The following is a 17,500-nucleotide window of genomic DNA, read 5'->3' as shown; positions in this document are numbered from 1 at the left end:
TATGTTCTTCCATTTGTGATAATGAATAAGCAGAAGGATGAGGATTTCGGGCAAGAAACTCTTTTAACAGGGCTGCGGCATCCAGAGATTCGCAGGTGAGGGCAGGGACCAGAAGGGCATTGGCTCGGCGGCCACCAAAACCCCTCGGCAGGCACCGAAATGCAAGACAGGGCTTTGGTGTTACCACACTTCACTGCTTACCCTGTCTTCGAGTGTATTTGGGAAGCCTGCCCTGTTTATTGCTGCTGCTGTTGAGCAGTTACTTGTCTCATCCACGCCAATCACTGATGATCATTATTACTGTTAATAACAATAATAATAAAGATGAATCTTAAATACATGAGCAAGCACTGACAGACTCGGCTGACTCATTAGACACAAAAGGACTCTGACACTTGCTAAATGTCTCATTTCCCAACCCAAAAAGGAGGAGGCAGCTTTTGGGGGGGTCTGGGTGCTCCAGGGGTGCAGCCCCCTGTATGGGACGAGAGCAGAACGTGGTGCAAACCCTCCCTGTCGGCGCCGAGACAGCGACTCCCGGGCTTCGGCAGTGACTTCCCTGGGCTTTCATTCTCCGCAAGCGCCGAGATGAAAGAAACCCCAAAATTCAAAGCAGAATTCACTCAAACTGCTTTGCTGTTGCTTTTTCTTTTCCCCCCATACAGACGAATGCATAAATCAGCTCAGAGCACTCCAGGCACATCTCAGGTTTGCGGGAAACGTGACCTAATTTTGCTGGAGAACTGCGAGCGGTTACAGCACGGGAGCCGAATTTTGGGGATCAGATGGGATGGGATCAGGGTGCTCCCTGCGCCATGGGGCTGTCCCCAAGTCCCCACGAGCACTTCGATGGGTGCTGCAGTTCACCTCGGCTCCGGGGACTCATTCAAATCTCCCTTCTCAAGACAAGAGGAGCAGCACAACCTTTAACTGGGAGCCCTGGTGGAGTCTGAACTGGGAAGTGTGGAAACGCCACCAGTGTTGGCCGCAACCACACCACATTAGGGTACGTCCACACTTAATGTGAAAAACACCACGATAAAAGGATTTAAAAGTCATTTCCAGTCATACGGAGATGGTTTCTCCAACTACCAAAGGCTGCATACATTATTGTTCTTTAAATTTTAAATAAGCAGAGTAATTAGGTCTTTATCACGCTACTGAGAGAAGCAGCAAAAATCCTCCTCGGAGACTGGTGTATCAACTCCTTACACTGCAGAATGCCTTCAGATATCTGATAAGGGTTTTGTCAGCTGTAAAAAATGGGAGCAAATCTCCTTAAACTGAGAAAAGATGAGTATAAGGTCAGAATTTGGCGTTTCCAGGAGCGTGGACCACGTGGGGTCTGATCTCCCTGGGAACGGGAGAGGGAATTGTCCACCCTGGGCATCCCCAAGCCATGGTGCAAAGTTAGGAGCTGCCATCGGGGATACTCAGAGCTCTCATAGGGGATACTCAGAGCTCTCACAGGGGATACTCAGAGCTGCCATCAGGGATACTCAGAGCTCCTGTCAGGGATACTCAGAGCTGCCATCAGGGATACTCAGAGCTCTCATAGGGGATACTCAGAGCTGCCACCATGGATACTCAGAGCCCTCATCAGGGATACTCAGAGCTCCCATCATGGCTACTCAGAGCTCCACCCGTTGTAGCTCCCGATCAGGCTGGGAAACGGGCGCAGGACACGCAGTCGAGGGCTGCACTGCAGAGGAAATCTCTCCCGCGCAGACGGGATCCTGCCCCAGATTTCCATCGCTTCCCTTTGGCAGATGCAAATTTCTTCACGTAGGCACGGCTGCCAAGAGTTAACGAGGGGTTTTTTGGCACAGAAACCCTTGTACGACGACTCCGCACACCGGGACCAAGGCTGAGGACGGTTTCTCTGTGTCAGTGGCAATCGCAACGACCCCGATGGTGTTTGCTCCCCTCCCGAAGGCGGTAGCTCCGACACCTCCCTTTACACTCCATGACTCAACCCAGGGTGGATCGTCTCCTCTTGCTTTTATTTCACTTCTCGTTACCAAACATCTGGCCGAATCGTTGGGCTTGATTTCCTGTCTGCTGCAGGTCAAAGATTATGTCACCCAGAGTATATTTATCCTGGTAATTAAACTCAGATGGTTCCTCTTTGCTTTCCTCCGCCCCCTCCTTTAAAGAAGAACTAGAAAACCTCACTGCTGAAAAGAAAACCACCCCCAAAAAAAGGGGAGAAACAGAAAACCCGACCACATGCAAGCCCCTGCAGCGTGTAATGCTTTCCTCCTGCAGCCACGGCCATGGGGACGGGATTTGGGGTGTGGAGGGAGCCGCTCCACAGCCCCTTTGCTGCTGGAGTCAGGATCCAGGACACTGCACCCACAGGGGAAAACCAAAACCAGCGAAAAGCGAGGCTGAATCTGGGCTGAATTCAGCTAAACCCAAACACACAGTAAGGTTTAAGGTTGTTTTTCTTGCCCATTGCATCCGGGTCTCATCACTTTGAACAACCGAGACCTAGGAAACGCAAGGCACAAAGGTGTTTTCTGGTGCAGGAGATCCGCAGATGGATAATTAAACCACCTAGGCAACAAATTGGGATACTCAGAGTAAATCCAAGCCCTTTCCACCATGGTAAGCGAGCACAGACCTCAATAAACTCCTGGATCTCCACCAGCTTCAACGGGAGGACTTCCCTGCGTAAAACAAGTGGCGTAGGCAGACTTCTAATGCACGGCGTTGGGAACAACTACAAGTTACGGCTGGTTTCTCCTAGCATTTCTGTCTAAAGCAACATCACACCCTCGTTTGTCTGAGCAACGCGAGCAGAGGACAGCCCAGGATGGACCTCAGCGTCCCACGGCAGCACACCCAGCTCCATGTGGGCCGGGACTCCTGCTTTTCATTGGGGTTTGGTGCTTTTTGGATGGCGTTTTTGGGATTTTGGTGCTGCTGGTGGTTTGGAGGAGGTGGTGGTTGCCTTGGGGAAATCCTTCTGACAGCAAAAAGGGACTCTGGAAATGCAAGGCCTTGGAGAAGCTCTGGGTTTCTGTGATCTCCTCTGCTGGACGTGGAGATCCTGAATTTGCACCCCTCTGCAGGGGTCAAATGAGTCCAAATTGAGCCTGGTTATTGAACGCATTCGAAGCCCGTGTATGGATTAAGATGCACTTGCCTGGATCACGCTCTCGCTATCGATTCCTCACGTTTTAAAGAAAGAAAAGAAGTTTCTCAGCTCAATCCACAGAAACATTCAAGTATTTGACTGGGAAGAAAGGGAATTTCTAATGGGCTGGGATGCTGCAAAGCCTGCATTAATATTTATCTGACAGCATAGTACGACTCTCATGTGAAAGTAATGCTCTTCTCCCCCCCCCAAAAAAAAAGCAGCAGTAAAATCCCCAAAGGTTCATCCCCGTTTTTAATCCTTCTGCCCTCATTTTGGTGTTTGCTTCCCAAATCCCTGCGCCTTCTCTTAAAAAAGAAAGCCCTCAGTTGCCAAGGAAACCCCACGAGCAGGGAATTGGCAGGGTTCAGCCCTACTGAAAGAGCCAGGGCAGGCGGTTAAAGTCACGACTGGACATGGGCGGCCAAAGCCTCCGTGCCCACGTCCCATGAGCTCCCATCACAAACTGGGAATGATGGAGCCGCATCATTTACCAGCGTGCGAGGGTATAAACCCTGCCGGTGCCTCCCTGGGTTGCTCTGTGCTTATCTCCTATTCAATCTGTGGTAATTAAATGTGGATACCAACCATGCAGGGCAGCAAAAAATGAGAAAGAACGGTGTAAAAGCCGGCAGGAAACACTGCCTCCCCTAATTTTCTTGCTGTTTTAATGAAGAGGAACCCAGGCCAAATCTGTTCTCGTTTTTCATCGTGTTATGGCATAGCAGGGCTGAGTCCAGCTCCTGAATTTTGAATCACCCTGTTAAGTTTGTCAGCTTTCTCCTTTTCCATCCGCTTCTTCCTCTCTCTCTGTTTAATGAGCTTGTAGCAAAGTCAGAAGAGGAGCTTCCATAGCGAAGACCCCATGGCCTGGGTCTCCTCATGTCCCAGACACGTTGTCTACCCAGCAAAGAGGGCAGGAAACGCCTGGTTTTGACCCAAAATGCCACCCTGCACACCCTGATGAGCACCTAGCTTGTTCTCAGGAAAAGACTCTGCTTCAGTTAACCAATATTTAACCAATATTTACTAATTAGACAAAACACTCTCCTTAAAAACTTCCCACCTACTTTTATCCTTTACATTTTTGACGACACACAGTCCCCAGCTATTGAAAAACCCCACTTTTAAAACACAAGATTCTTGTTTTTATGAAACGCAAAGCAAAGATGCTAATTCTATGTAAATGCTGGATGATTTCTGCCCAAGCTGTACGAAGCTGGCTCTGCAGGCAGGAGGGGGCTGGAAACCACTGTACCAGGTTACATCTCTGTGCCAGTTCTGGATGTAGAAGCCTCTATTTGTAATAAAAAAAGATGAAATAACACGGCTAAGGGCTCCACGTCTTAGGCATGAAACTAACACCACTACGTGCAATACGACACAGAAAACTCGTACCTTACTTCAAAGCAAAACCCATTTTCCCTCAGCAAACCCCACTCTACGGAAGCAGACTACCCTTTGAAGTTATAATGTGATAACCACACGTTTTGGGAGACTGGAAACTCGCCGCCGCTTCCCCAAGACGCAGGATTACCAAATTATACGGCATGGGGGGGCGGCGGCAGCTCCCATGCCCTGCCCGTGCCGCGGGGCACCTCGCACTTGGGACTTACGAGATTTTCCGGCTCGAGGCCTCATCAGCAGAGCGCCAAGTGAAGCCGCTCCAGAGGCAGTTGGCCGAAAAGCAGCTCTGGCGGCGTTTGAACGGAAGGTGCTCGGGCAGAGAAACCCATCTGATGGGGCGTGAGAGGAGGGAGAGGGCAGAGGAGGGGAGGGTGCGAGAGAGAGGAGCGGAGAAGAGCGTTTGAAAGAGGGAGGGGAGCGAAGGATGCAAGGATGGAGACATCGAAATGGGAAATGAAACAGGTAAGGGATAAAGGGGGTGTGAAAACGGAAAAAGGATGGAAGGAAATGAAGAGAAAACACGTGAGAGACATGTAATGTATAGCCGAGTTACCATTTCCAGTGTGGCTAATCACAAGGCAGCGCAGTCAGGCATCCTGCAAGCACAGGGCTCTACCGCTCCCGTCACAGTCATTAAGATCAAAGGGAAGAAAAACCACTAACAACACCTCCACAACATTAAAACATCAGCTGCTCAAGCGATTCTGCTGCACTCAGTGCCTGGATTTCCTCCCTGAACGGTGTGGCTGTGCCTGACATCCGTGAACTCCACGGCTGGACTCGATGATCTTAGAGGTCTTTTCAAATCTTAATGATCTGATGAGTCTGCATCTTTTCCAGGAACTGCATCTGCTACCCCTCGGGCTGTGGGTGGAAGCGCTCACTCCACATCAACTGCAAACCCAACAGTACCATGGACTGGCAAACCAAAACTGAGCCTCAGCTGGAGCATGCAGGAAAAAGCTGCAAGCCCTCGCTGGCTCCATCATTTTTGGACTCCGTCGTGCTCACAGCACTACGTAACAGTGCTTAGTGGGGTTTGTAACACTGAGGTGACTGAGTTGATGGCCGTTCAGCCTTGGGAAGGGATCCTGCCTTTTCCACAAACTCAAAAAAACCCCAGTATTAGGAAAGAGGAGACTTCACCGTAAAGCCTGGGGTGGTGCCAGAATCAACAGCAGGTTTGAAGGATGGAAGAGGCCTTTTCGTAACAAAAAAACCGTGTTTGTAGCAGCAAGGAAAGGAATGTGCTGCTAGAAGAGACCTTTTTGGATGAGACACCAGATGGGAGCCCCAGACTGGCTGGGTCCATGGAAACCTTGAGACACGTTTTGGAGAGGAGGAACCGCTTCCTCCCTGCGAGGCACACTGCACCTGATGGAAACACATCCTGACACCGAGAGGCAGAATTACTCCTGCCATTTCCTCAATGGCTGTCCTGCTGCCCGTGGCATTGCTTAGCACTTCTTTCCACCTCAAAACCGTCAGCACAAGGACACACTTCCTACTTATTTCAAGTCCTTACCGTAGCGTCGAGTGTCGGCCCGAGCGGGAAATGCTGTTGCCAACCGGGGAGGGCAAATTGCTGCCCCTGTGCAGGTCCTCGATGGATCGGCTCCAAGGTTTGGACTTGTCCATCGAGGTCTCCACGTTGTTCTCCAGGCTCTCAAAGTCAAACCTGAAAGGAAGCAGAAATTCCAACAGAATTAGGCAGAAAAGATGCACGTTGTGTTTTCCCAACGTTTGCAGGTTTGAGTGGGTCCCAAAAGCTGACAAAGAAGAGGAAAGCAACGCAGGGAAACTGCCCCTTGGATGCAATTTGGCCCCAGCTCCAACTGCAGCAAATCGGGACCTGGAGAAAGGGAGACGCAAACCCCACGGGCACACAATTCCAGAAGAACCCAACATCTACGTATTATCCTACTTCAAATAAACACAATACTGGCCGCTTTGCTGATGAAGAGCAAAGAAGGAAAGAGGGAGAAAGCTGAAAGCAGTCTCCATTTCATTTCAGTCAATCAATCAATCAGTTATGCAAGTACTGACTCAGTTTCCTGCACCAAGACGTGCCCGAGCGTTTACGCTGCCCCCTTGGCCCTCACCGTATGTAATAAATTACCACCATCACTGCGGATTTTCCTTGATTGCTGACTCACTGCCCACTGCGCTGCTATTTCAAGCAGAAATGGCTTGTTCCCCTCGCAGCTTTTGAGGTTATTACTCATGTTTACCACGCCGGAGAGGGGAAAAACCCAGCAGGCTAACTTTGCCTCCATTTGTATAATTTTAGGAGGAAAGCCATACGCAAACACTTCCTTCTGCTGCGCGCAGTCTTTTCCAGCGTCAGCACCGTTTTAAAACGTATCATTTTCCTTCATTAATTTTACTGCAACCCCACCAAAAAAAATCTCTTTTCTGTGCGATGATACAAGTACGTCTGATGGCATCTTTTCTGCAAGGAAAACGCCAACTCTGCTCGGCTCGAGTTCCTGACTCCAATGGCATTAACTTACCGCTTCTTTTCATGCAATCTTATACCAAAATCTGCTGCTGCAATACCCCATAAAGTGAAATCCTGTGGCTATACAAAACCAGCTCCTCAGCTGAACACCTATCTCAAATTGTGTGACATAACAATTAACGAAAGCTGATTTTTTTCCCCAATTTGCTTTTTTTTCCCCTGCAACACGTTATGAACCCATAGTTTTGGACTGGCGTTACCATTTATTGTGGTTTGGGCAGCTGTGCTGTCACCCCACAGCTCCTCCCCAGCCAGGGAGGAGAATTGGGAAAAGGAAAGGAGACCCGTGGGGTGAAATAGGAACAGATTTAATAAAATAATAATAATAACAGTCAGTATTAATAACTGTATTAATATAAATTACAGGGAGTTATACGCTGCCGATGCAGTGGTCGCAAGCTGAGAGGGTCACAAGTTGGGGAGTGGCCTTGGGAGCAGAATGATGGGTGAGACCCTCTGCGGGTGGCAGCCACCAAGGAAAGAGGGCCCCCAATAAACTCCCCAATTCACAGTGAGTGTGACATTCATGATGTGGATAATCCTGTTGGCCACTGGGGTCAGCTGCCCTGGGTTTGGCTCCCCTCAGTTTATGTACCTGGGTAACCCAAAACTGCTGCAGACCTTGATCACTGCACACCAGAGCTGGCCAAAAACTGACCCACAGTGTCTGATCCCTTTCATCCCTTCGAGTGCTGCAGCCTGTGCAGAAATGCAGCTTTCCTGAACAGAAAAGTGATTTTATGGGCCTGTTCCAGTAAAGCAGGACACCGTCTGCTCTGCTTTAGGGTGCATCCACAGCACCGTACTGAGACACCAGCAGGAAAGCTCTGCTGCGGGGAGAGCTGAGCATCGGGCTCTTACTTACGTGACTGCGTACTGTGCAAAGGACAAGTACTCCACCAGAACGTCCAGGCCTTTGTTTTCTTCATTCAGGAACTCCCTGACCCATCTGTTAGAAAAATCAGGAGATATCAGAGCGTTTCCCAGGCTTTGGGCAGTCACCACAGCTCTGGTCGGATAAAGCAGAGGCAGCAAAGGCAGCGCTGCTGAGCAAAACTTTGCTTCTCACTCAGCAAAGGAGAACTTTTTAAAAATGCCATTCATTATTTAGAGGATTTTAAACCAGAGTCCTTCAGAGGACTTTACAAAGTACTGAAACAAGCTTTTTTGCAGCACTATGATGAGAAAAACATTCCACAAGAAAACCCCAAATACAAAAACCCCTCTGCACCCTCTAGATGTTTGCTCTTCCAAGTACTGAGTTAACCTATTGCTGTGAATTTTGGTCCCCAAGAACTATGCAAAAGAATCTTTAACTCCAAAAAGGCAGTTTTATCCAAAGCTTTCAAAAACGCCAAGTGAAGTTTGAAAATCCATGCATTTGGGAACAAACCCAGGTGAGTCACTGAGGAGTGGGAATCCATCACCTCGGAGTTATTCCAGTCTTTGGGCTTTAAATCTTTTTGCTATTTACCTGCTAAAATAACAGCCAGGCCTTTTTAGAAAATGTATTTGGAAACACATCACATGAATGAACATTGGTCTTGTCAGGCTCTTTTATTTACTGCTGGACCATCACGGGTCTTTCTATGCATCCAAAAGCTGTCATAAATCTGCAGTGTCAAGCTTTGGATGCCCCAAATCCCTGGTGAGGAATCCTTTGTGTTGGAAAAGAAGGGAAAACACAGCAGGAGCCAGGGCAGGGGTGTGGGAGAGGTTTGGTTCAAGTATTTGCGATGGTGCTGTGCACATCACGCTGGGGAGATGGATCTCATAGAGAGACGGCAGCTTAAAACACCCCCGCAGTTTAAAACACCTTTGTTTCCTCACAGTAAGAGCAGCATCCTGTAAAATCAATGTAAGTGAGCTGGATACGTGGTGTGGTCATGAAATAAAACACTGAAGAAACCTCCCCAGCTGACATACGGGTGCTGATCTGGCTTCTGGTGCCAAGACCCAGAGCAGAGATGTGGGAAAGGTGGAAATGCAGACAGGAATGATAAAAATGGTAAAATTCTTTTACTTCTGCTATTTGAGAGTAATTTTGTGCTTCGCAGAAGTAAAGTACTGGGAATATCACTCACAGCCAGGCTTCATGAACTGCATCACGTTGAAGCTATAAACCAGCATGGGGGTTTATATATATATATATATATTTATAGCTGCAATGCTATTACTATTCTAGCTGCAATCAAGCTCACTGACTGCAATCTTTTCACAGCTGTGGATGAGCCCTCTCATGAAAGGATTAAAGCTGAATTATTCTCCTGAGATGCCCAGATATCCCTGAACTGAGCCCTTCAGGCTTTAATGATCCATCAAGTGGTATCATAGGTTGACATGCAAAGAGGTGTTTTCTCAAAGAGATCCATCGGTAGACGTAAAAAAACCCCAAATATTAGAGCAGAGGTCATTAAAAACCCTTACCCGATGTGGTTTGTTCTTAAGGAAATCTCCAGTTCTCGGAGTACTTGGGTAGACTCCTGCACTCGTCTTCTGAATTTCTGGAATTGAGGAGGCAAAAATAACAATTACCCTCATGTGATGCTACTAAAAACATCAGCATCTCACACAGTGCAGAGTGAATAAATAAAACAATGAGGCAAACTGAGAATCCCTCTGAATCCTGAGGAATGCAACAACACCTCCAACTGCCTCAAGGGAGGTTGTAGAGAGGTGGGTGCTGGTCTCTTCTCCCAGGTAATGGGGATAGAACAAGGGGAAACGGCACCAAGCTGTGCCAAGGGAGGTTCAGGTTAGAGATAAGGAGGAAGTTCTTTACTGAGAGGGTCGTCAGAAGCTGGCACAGGCTGCCCAGGGAGGTGGTGGAGTCACCATCCCTGGATGTGTTTAAAGAGCGGGTAGACGAGGTACTTAGGGATATGGTTTAGGGGGCACACAGGAGCAGTTGGACGTGATGATCTCAGAGGGCTTTTCCAACCGAGCCATTCTGTGATTCTGTGAACACTTTACAGTCAATGAAGATGAACTCAGAAAAATAACGTCTGCTCCCTCTACTTTTTTGAGTTTCCAGGATGAAGAAAACCAAAAGCCTGTAGAGTTGCTTCTTTTCTGTCCATTTGTGAATGAAAATCACCTTGGAAATTCAGCACTCGACATCCAACCTGGTCGTGGGTTATCACACATGGGTTATTTGGGACGCAGGCGATGCTGCTGCAGGCAGGGCTATGCTCTGAATAGCAGGGAAAAAAGGGTTTGCTCCCAGTGCACCGCAATGAACCCACACTGACATCAAGGGGACTCCTCGGCGGTTAATAACTCTCATTTATTGAGGTGCAGCTGGTGAAAGGACAGGATTGAGTTTGCCTTGCTGACCTATGTGCAAATTACCAGCTGCCTGTTCACCAGGGGTTTAACACACACCAGTTTGCACCAGTGGCTTACTGGTGCGAATCCCAAATCCCAGCTCAGAACGGCACTGCCAGACCAAAATTGATGGCTCACGGTCACGTCCTGGTAGACACAAGGCGGTATTAATTTTCACTTGGAAAGAGGTGGGTTTAGATCAGACACAGGGCTGCTCCGGACCTCGGTTAATCAGCCCCAAGGACAAACACATCTTTAATCCCAGGAGGGTTTACATGCTGTAAATGCAAGAGATCTAAAGCTTCAGCTCTCTAGGAGCAAAGCAAAGGTAAAGTGAAGTAAAGGTAAAGTAAATAAAGGTAAAGTAAAGCTGCAGGAAGGGGTGGGAGCACAGGGCAGCCCCCGGCACAGAGCAATGCACCAGCTCTGTGCTTTTTCACTGGGCTCCAGGAGCCACCAAACCACAATTTCTTTTAAGAAGTGTGATTTCAACACTTTCATTTTCCTGTTGCGATCCTCAGCTCAGACGAAAAGCAATCGGTGTCCTGGGAAGAGCCATCACGACCCCAATTCCAGCCCAAAAGGCACATTTCGCAGCAGAGGTGGCCACACCAGGGACCATCACTCACCAAAACCAGTGACACCACCTCAATCACAGCAATAATCACAACTGCAAACCCCGGCGAAGGGGAGCTGTCCCCGAAACGTCGCGCCCCATCCACAAATCCCATGCGTCAATCTTTCCACCCCGCAGCCCCCGCAGAGGAAAGGCTCCTGGAGACGCGGAATAACCCAACAAAAGAGGAACTCAACGCAGTTATTTTTAGGCTGCTTCGGTTTTGTCATTTGTCATGGGACTCTCCTAGCGGTACTCGGATAAGAAAGGCTTCAATGTGTGCCCACCGAGCACAGCCAAGCACTAAATGAATTTCAAAAACCCTTCAGGAGAAACAACACAAAGACCCCTGTTCACTGTATTTTTTAAAAAAACCCCAACAACTATAATCAGCTACAGGCAAAATTTCAAGCTTTCCTGCTAAACGGTTTCCTCTCCTTGTCAGAGCCCCCAACAAGAGCAGCACTGTCAGAAGACGTTCCCGCAGCCTCGCTGTCCCAAAACACCGCATACCCCCTGCGCGCCCCTCGCCTCCCCCGGGGATGGGGCTGAGCCTCCACGGCGGCCGTACCCAGGCTGTACTCGGTGTCAGGACGTGTGTTTTACCAAGGGCATCCACCATGGCTCGTTGCTCGGCCTCACAAAGCGGTGATTGTAGAGGGCAGGGCAGTGGCAGGGTTTGCTCTGCGCTCGCTGCCTCTTTTTGCTGGTTTTTTAAAGGCTCTGACTCTGCACACAGGACGCGAGCTGATATCCACAGTGGTTAAATACCAAAGGTTTGGTCCTAAATGGGACGTAGGTTTAGTGTGATTCTAAAATCCTGCAGGCGAAGCCTGTCAGAGCGCTGCAGAAATGTCAGAAACAGCCACAGAAGACACCCCCCGGTACAGGCGCCACATCCAGGGATGCAGGCGTTGATGTGAAAGGCCAAGCAAAGCGCCTGAGTCTTTCACGAGTGATTAATTAATGATTTTGGACAAAATACCACGCAGAAGGATGGAAGAGGCTCTGCCAAGCAAATACACCCCGGGTTATGTCTTTGCTTCCCAACCCTGAAACCTCAGACGGGACCACAAGCGAGAGGAGAACCGGGCTGAGCCTGTCACGTAAATACCAAGAAAAGGAGTTAAAACTTCAACATCCCTTCACGTGGGGAATTTGTCTGACTATTTAATGAAGCTGAAGTTATCTGAACAAGCTGCTTCATGTGTCAGATGCTGCTTCTCTTTGCAACACCTCCTTGCTCAGCTGCACAAACCGCAGCGCCTTTCCCGTTCCTCTTTGCTCCTCTCTGTGGTTTGCTACAACCCTGAGATGCCTCTCAGAGACGTTTTTGGGTCCTTGCACACAAAGGCAGGAAGGAACCAGGACCCCGGGTCCATCCTCGCGGAGGAACGAGGGACAGGCGAGAGGAAACAGGAGCATCCTCACCTTCCTGGTGACGGCCGGGTCCAGATAGCCCTTCAGCTTCTGGATGTACGTGTGCGGGGGATTCTTCACTTGAAACCTTTCCTGCGAGGGACAGAAGAGTAAAGAGCAGTGTTTTATAACTTCTGCTGCATTTACCACGTACACACATGTATATTCAGTATAAACAGTATATATATAAACAGTGTATATTTAATAAACAATATAGATATAAAATACAGTTTTAAACATACATACCTTATCTTCATAAGTATATCACCTATGCATATACAACGTACATGCAAATAAATATATATGTACATCGATATTTTGACATTTTATGTTCATATATAGGATATATTGACTTATACACCTTACGTATTCAATGATAATTCTGAATTTTAGTTACACATACCAACACACACACCTGAAATAACCGGGTTTCAGGAGCACTGAGAGGAAAGAGAAGCGTTAAAAGAGCAGACCCATGTCCATGTTGGACTGAAAGCCACCACTGCAAAAGCCAACACACCTTTTCAATCACTTAAGAAGCCTAAAAACACACTGCAAGGTGTAGTTATAGGATCTGTCTCATCAATCATCTGGATTCCAGAGAAGTGAATGCAGGAGTAGGTCATTAGCAATAAACAAAGAGTATTTTAGCTCCATGATATTAAATGTGTTCATGGTGCCCTGGGGTCAGCTCCCCACGGGACCACACCAGCGGCTGTGAACCACGGCTGGGTGTGCGCAGAGTCTGCCACGTCCACGCCTGCTCACAGCATCACCCAAAGCTCAGATCCTGTTTGTATCTTGGAGGAATCTGGAGCTATTCTGCCCTTCCCCTTGAGGAAAGCTCTTGTAATGATTTCCTCCTGAAACGCTGCACTTTATAACCGATATTTGAATTCCTGGTATTAGGTCAGGAGGCAATTTTGGCCACATTATCTCCAAGTTATTTCCTAACGAACAGGACGCTGCCGCCCGGTTACCAGGACGCACCGTCTCAACACCAGAAGTTGCTCCTGTTATTATCTTGCCATTTGCTGTAAAATAAGTCATTCATCACGGTGAGCAGGAAAAAATGGATTAAAAAACCTGCCCTGCGCTCCACCAGCCCCAGAAAAGAGCCAGACAGGGGGCACTGACTTCCTTCTTTACTGGATTTTGCTTCCGTGCACCTTCGTATGTGCAGGCCAAACACGGTCCTGGGATTGGGCATTTCCTTGTTAGCTAAAAAAGAGCTTAGGTTAAATTTGCTGCTAACTGGAATTAGGGATGGAGTCAGAGATGGGTTTGGAGATGATGTGCCAAGCTCCACCAACAGGAGCAGAAATGACGTGCTGCATCCCGAGAGGAGCGCAATGGCCAGCACCCAACTCACCCAAAAACGGGAGCGGGAGCACCCAGGGATGGTGACAGGGACTTGAAAGGAAAGCAATTTTCATCCATCCACCCATTTTAAACCTTCCTCACCCCGGCAGACAGACACAAACAAGTCACTTTGCTTGGAGCAGAGGAGCCTGAGGGGTGCCCTCATTCCTGGGGATCCATCTGGAAAGGGCAGTGTCAGGAGGAAGGAGCCAGGCTCTGCTCTGGGATGGCCAATGCCAGGACAAGGGACAATGGTCCCAAGCTGGAGCACAGGAGGTTCAAGCTGAAGATGAGGCCAAACTTTGTGAGTGTGAGGGTTATGGAGCATGGCCCAGGCTGCCCAGAGAGGTTGTGGAGTCTCCTTGTGTGCAGACACCCAAAGCCCTGGCCGTGTTCCTGTGTGACTGCTCTGGTGCTCCTGCTCTGGCAGGGGTTGCACTGGGGGAGCTTTCCAGGGCCCTTCCAGCTCCTCACGTTCTGGGATTCTGTGGTTCAAGAGCCTCAAGGAGCACATTTGGTCGTCTGCAAGCAAACACTACGTGGTTTTAGTTTGTTTGCTGAAAACCCAGCAGTAATTATGTATTTATGTACTAATCTCTACAGCAACTTCATTTCAAAAGATGCTGTTCATGAGTCCAGAGTGGAATTACTTGGGCGAAGCATTTTAACGATGTTATCCATGAACAGAGGTACCAGCAATGCTCTGGTGATCAAGAACCGCTTGTGGGGAACATCTACTGATGCTGGGAATACTTTCATAGTCCCTTAAAGTATTTTAATTATTTTTGCTTTGGAAAGCCATGAGGGATTAACCTTCAAAATGCCCTTTCCTGGCTGCGGTCAGTGCCTCGTTTTATGCAGCTTTAATTATTTTATATGTAAGAGGCCGATACGTTGGCAATGGCAGCCCAAGGCTCCCCACTCCCTCTGGGTGTGCGTTACCACACCTATAAACCATTTGCCTGTGATATTGTAAATAAGGAGTTAAAAATCACTGCTTTTTCCTGTCTGCTTGTCCTCTCCGCTTCTGGCAATTCGCAACCGCTCACCGGCCAAATCCGCTTTCAAAATAAGAATTTACACAGAATTTTTAACGCTATTTGAACTAAGAGTTCGGGGATTTCTACCACACACATGCAAGGTTTAAAACCCCTTCTTGAGGCTCCGAATTTCACCCAGCAAACGACGACTGGGACGCGGTGGCTTCCCCTCCCCATCGCCCCACCACCAGCCCATTCAGACACAACCAAGTTAATAAATCCTGATTTAAGCTATTTTATCTCCGCTACGTGACTCATTCAAGCACCGCCGCTATCTCGCAGCCCTGAACGAGAACGGCGCGGACCAGCAAGAACTCGGCCCTGCCTTTGTCAGCCACCTCGAAAGCAAATTTAACTTCACTTCCCAAGGATAAAAGGCCTTTTCTTCCTCGGGAAATTGCTGCGGCTGTGAGGAGCCAGCGGCATCAGAGCAGAGATGTCCTGGTCCCCTTTTGGGCTATAAATGACGAGGAATCAGGGGAAAAGCTCAAATAGGGAGTACAGCACCACTCCCGTGCTGCTTTTATGAGCAGTCTCCAGAATCAGTACTTTATTTTCTGATGGATAACAAAAAAAAAGGGGCTGAGGGGGTTTTCGTTCAGTGGCAAAGAGGAACCATTGGATTTCTGCATTTCCTCTTCCATGCGATCCTGCAAAGGACACAACACATCTCTTGTTCACCCCAATCTGGAAAACGAATTAACTCAGGAATCAGGAAATTGTGGCTTTTCCAGAGATTTTTTTTTTTGCTTTCAGAAACATTCAGGCCATTTTCTGCATCATTATTATTATTATTATTATTATTATTATTACCCTCACTAACTCGGTTCATTCCTAGGATTCACGTAGGTCAGGCAAGCAGGCAGGACAGTACATCACTTTATATGTGTGATATATGTGTGATTATTGAATGATGTCAACAAAACCCAAATCCCTGCTGCCAAGGGGTTAATGGCACCATATGGTAACCCCCAGTCACCCCCCGTCCCATCATCACCCATCCCATCATCACCCAGTGGGTGCTGGTCTCTCAAGGAAGAAGTGATGGGACAAGAGGAAACGGCCTCAAGTTGTGTCAGGGGAGGGTGAGGTTGGATTTTGGGAGAAATTTCTTTATGAAAAGGTTATCAAGGACTGGCAGGGGCTGCCCAGGGTAGTGGTGGAGTCCCCAGCCCTGGAGGGGTTTAAAGGATGGGGAGATGAGGGGCTGAGGGACAGGAGTCAGTGGTGAACAGGGCATGGTTTGTCACCCAGGGCTGTGTTTCCAACGGGGAAACAGGCATCTGCCTTCATTTGGAGTTTAATTAGGAAAGAGAGAGAGTTTACAGATACCTCAGTGAGGATATTTTAGATGTAAACCACACAGCTCGCATCTGAGGTCTCTTAATGTGTTATTTCCCCCACACACACCCCCAGTGCTCCAAAGGGGAGGATGTGGTGATGCCCCTGCCACAATTTGCCATTAGAGGGCAACGAAGAACTTTGGAAGATGTCCCCAACCTCCACATCCCTGTCCCCTCTGTAACAGCCCAGGGCACGCAGCTGGGTAAAGAGGCCCAGGGCACACCAAAAGGGTGGCCCACCATGCCAGGAAACAGGACCCTCTTCCTTCCCTGGATCCTTCCCAGCGCCACCCCAAAAACGACCACCATTGGGTCCTCTCCAAGATGGGCAACAGGGTCACTGGTTCACTGCTTCTCCTCCTTGTACGCTGCGCCTGAGAGGCTGGGAGAGCTGTCAGGACACCAGCAGCAATGGCTTGCAAGGCTTTTGGAGAGAGGAACAGACAATAACACATGGGATGAGTGCCCCACAACCCATACTAATACTAATACTAATACTAATATCATCGTTGTTGATATTGTCGGTGTTATTACTACCACTGTTACTACCATTACTATTACCAATGCTACTACCAGACTGGTAGCTCCTCGCTCTCATTAATCTCACTTCTGCAAAAGTGAGAATTCCTCTTAGGGGCCCAAGTCTCCCTTGATATTCTCAACACATTTCACAGACAAATGGCCACAGTTTGCTTTACAGAGTATTTAGAAAACAGCATTTAAGAGCGACCTCGGGACTCTTTTTCCTTTCAGACCTAAGCTGGAAACCAGCACAGGAAGGTAAGACTTAATTTCCTCAAGCTGTTACATTAATTTGTACCCTCAGCCCTTCACCGTGCAGAAAGGGGGTGAAAAATGCTGTAATGGGCGATATACCAATAGAAAACAGCAGTGAAAATCAGCATCCACACACATTCTGTACCTAATCTATTCCTGGAAGCACTTTTAGCCACGCACCATCATTACGTGGACAGATATAAATATTTCACACCCCATATGCTGCATCCTGGTGCTTTCACAGACCTCGTGCTGCTCCAATTTACAGCAAGAACCCACTGGGGACACAGCCAGGGGACGGATCCACAGCCCCTCACAAGGGTGGCACACGTCCCCTCCTGTCCCTTTGGGATCCTCGCCGCATTGGGCTCGTTCTGCAAGCGACGGGAAGCGGACTCAGCCCAACCCGGTGTTGTGCAAGGATGAAGATAGGGGACGACTCCCACATTGCAGATTCCCATCCCTCCTATCTCTCCGCAGAGCCAGGCAGTGAATCAGCAGCAGCTGCACGTCGCCAAGGGCGGATCCGCTGCGAGGTGGGAGCCC

The 17,500-nt window shown here is 48.7% G+C and overlaps 1 protein-coding gene across 1 annotated transcript in view; it reads right to left on the bottom strand.

Moving 5' to 3' along the window:
- FMNL2 (formin-like 2) overlaps positions 1–17,500 on the bottom strand; it is a gene marked incomplete at both ends in the record, with an annotated part of 36,991 nt that overhangs the window by 18,337 nt on the left and 1,154 nt on the right. Inside the window, 4 exons of the mRNA XM_010192412.1 lie at positions 6,075–6,227; positions 7,936–8,019; positions 9,498–9,574; positions 12,445–12,525. Of these exons, the coding sequence (XP_010190714.1) occupies positions 6,075–6,227; positions 7,936–8,019; positions 9,498–9,574; positions 12,445–12,525 (395 nt within the window). The remainder of the gene's footprint in view (positions 1–6,074; positions 6,228–7,935; positions 8,020–9,497; positions 9,575–12,444; positions 12,526–17,500) is intronic.

This window comes from Mesitornis unicolor, unplaced genomic scaffold (genome assembly GCF_000695765.1).
Source record: "Mesitornis unicolor isolate BGI_N332 unplaced genomic scaffold, ASM69576v1 scaffold19749, whole genome shotgun sequence".
In the NCBI taxonomy this organism is placed as follows: Eukaryota; Metazoa; Chordata; class Aves; order Mesitornithiformes; family Mesitornithidae; genus Mesitornis; species Mesitornis unicolor.
The sequence above is the reverse complement of the archived record's forward strand: the minus strand, read 5'-3'. Positions and strand labels throughout refer to the sequence as shown.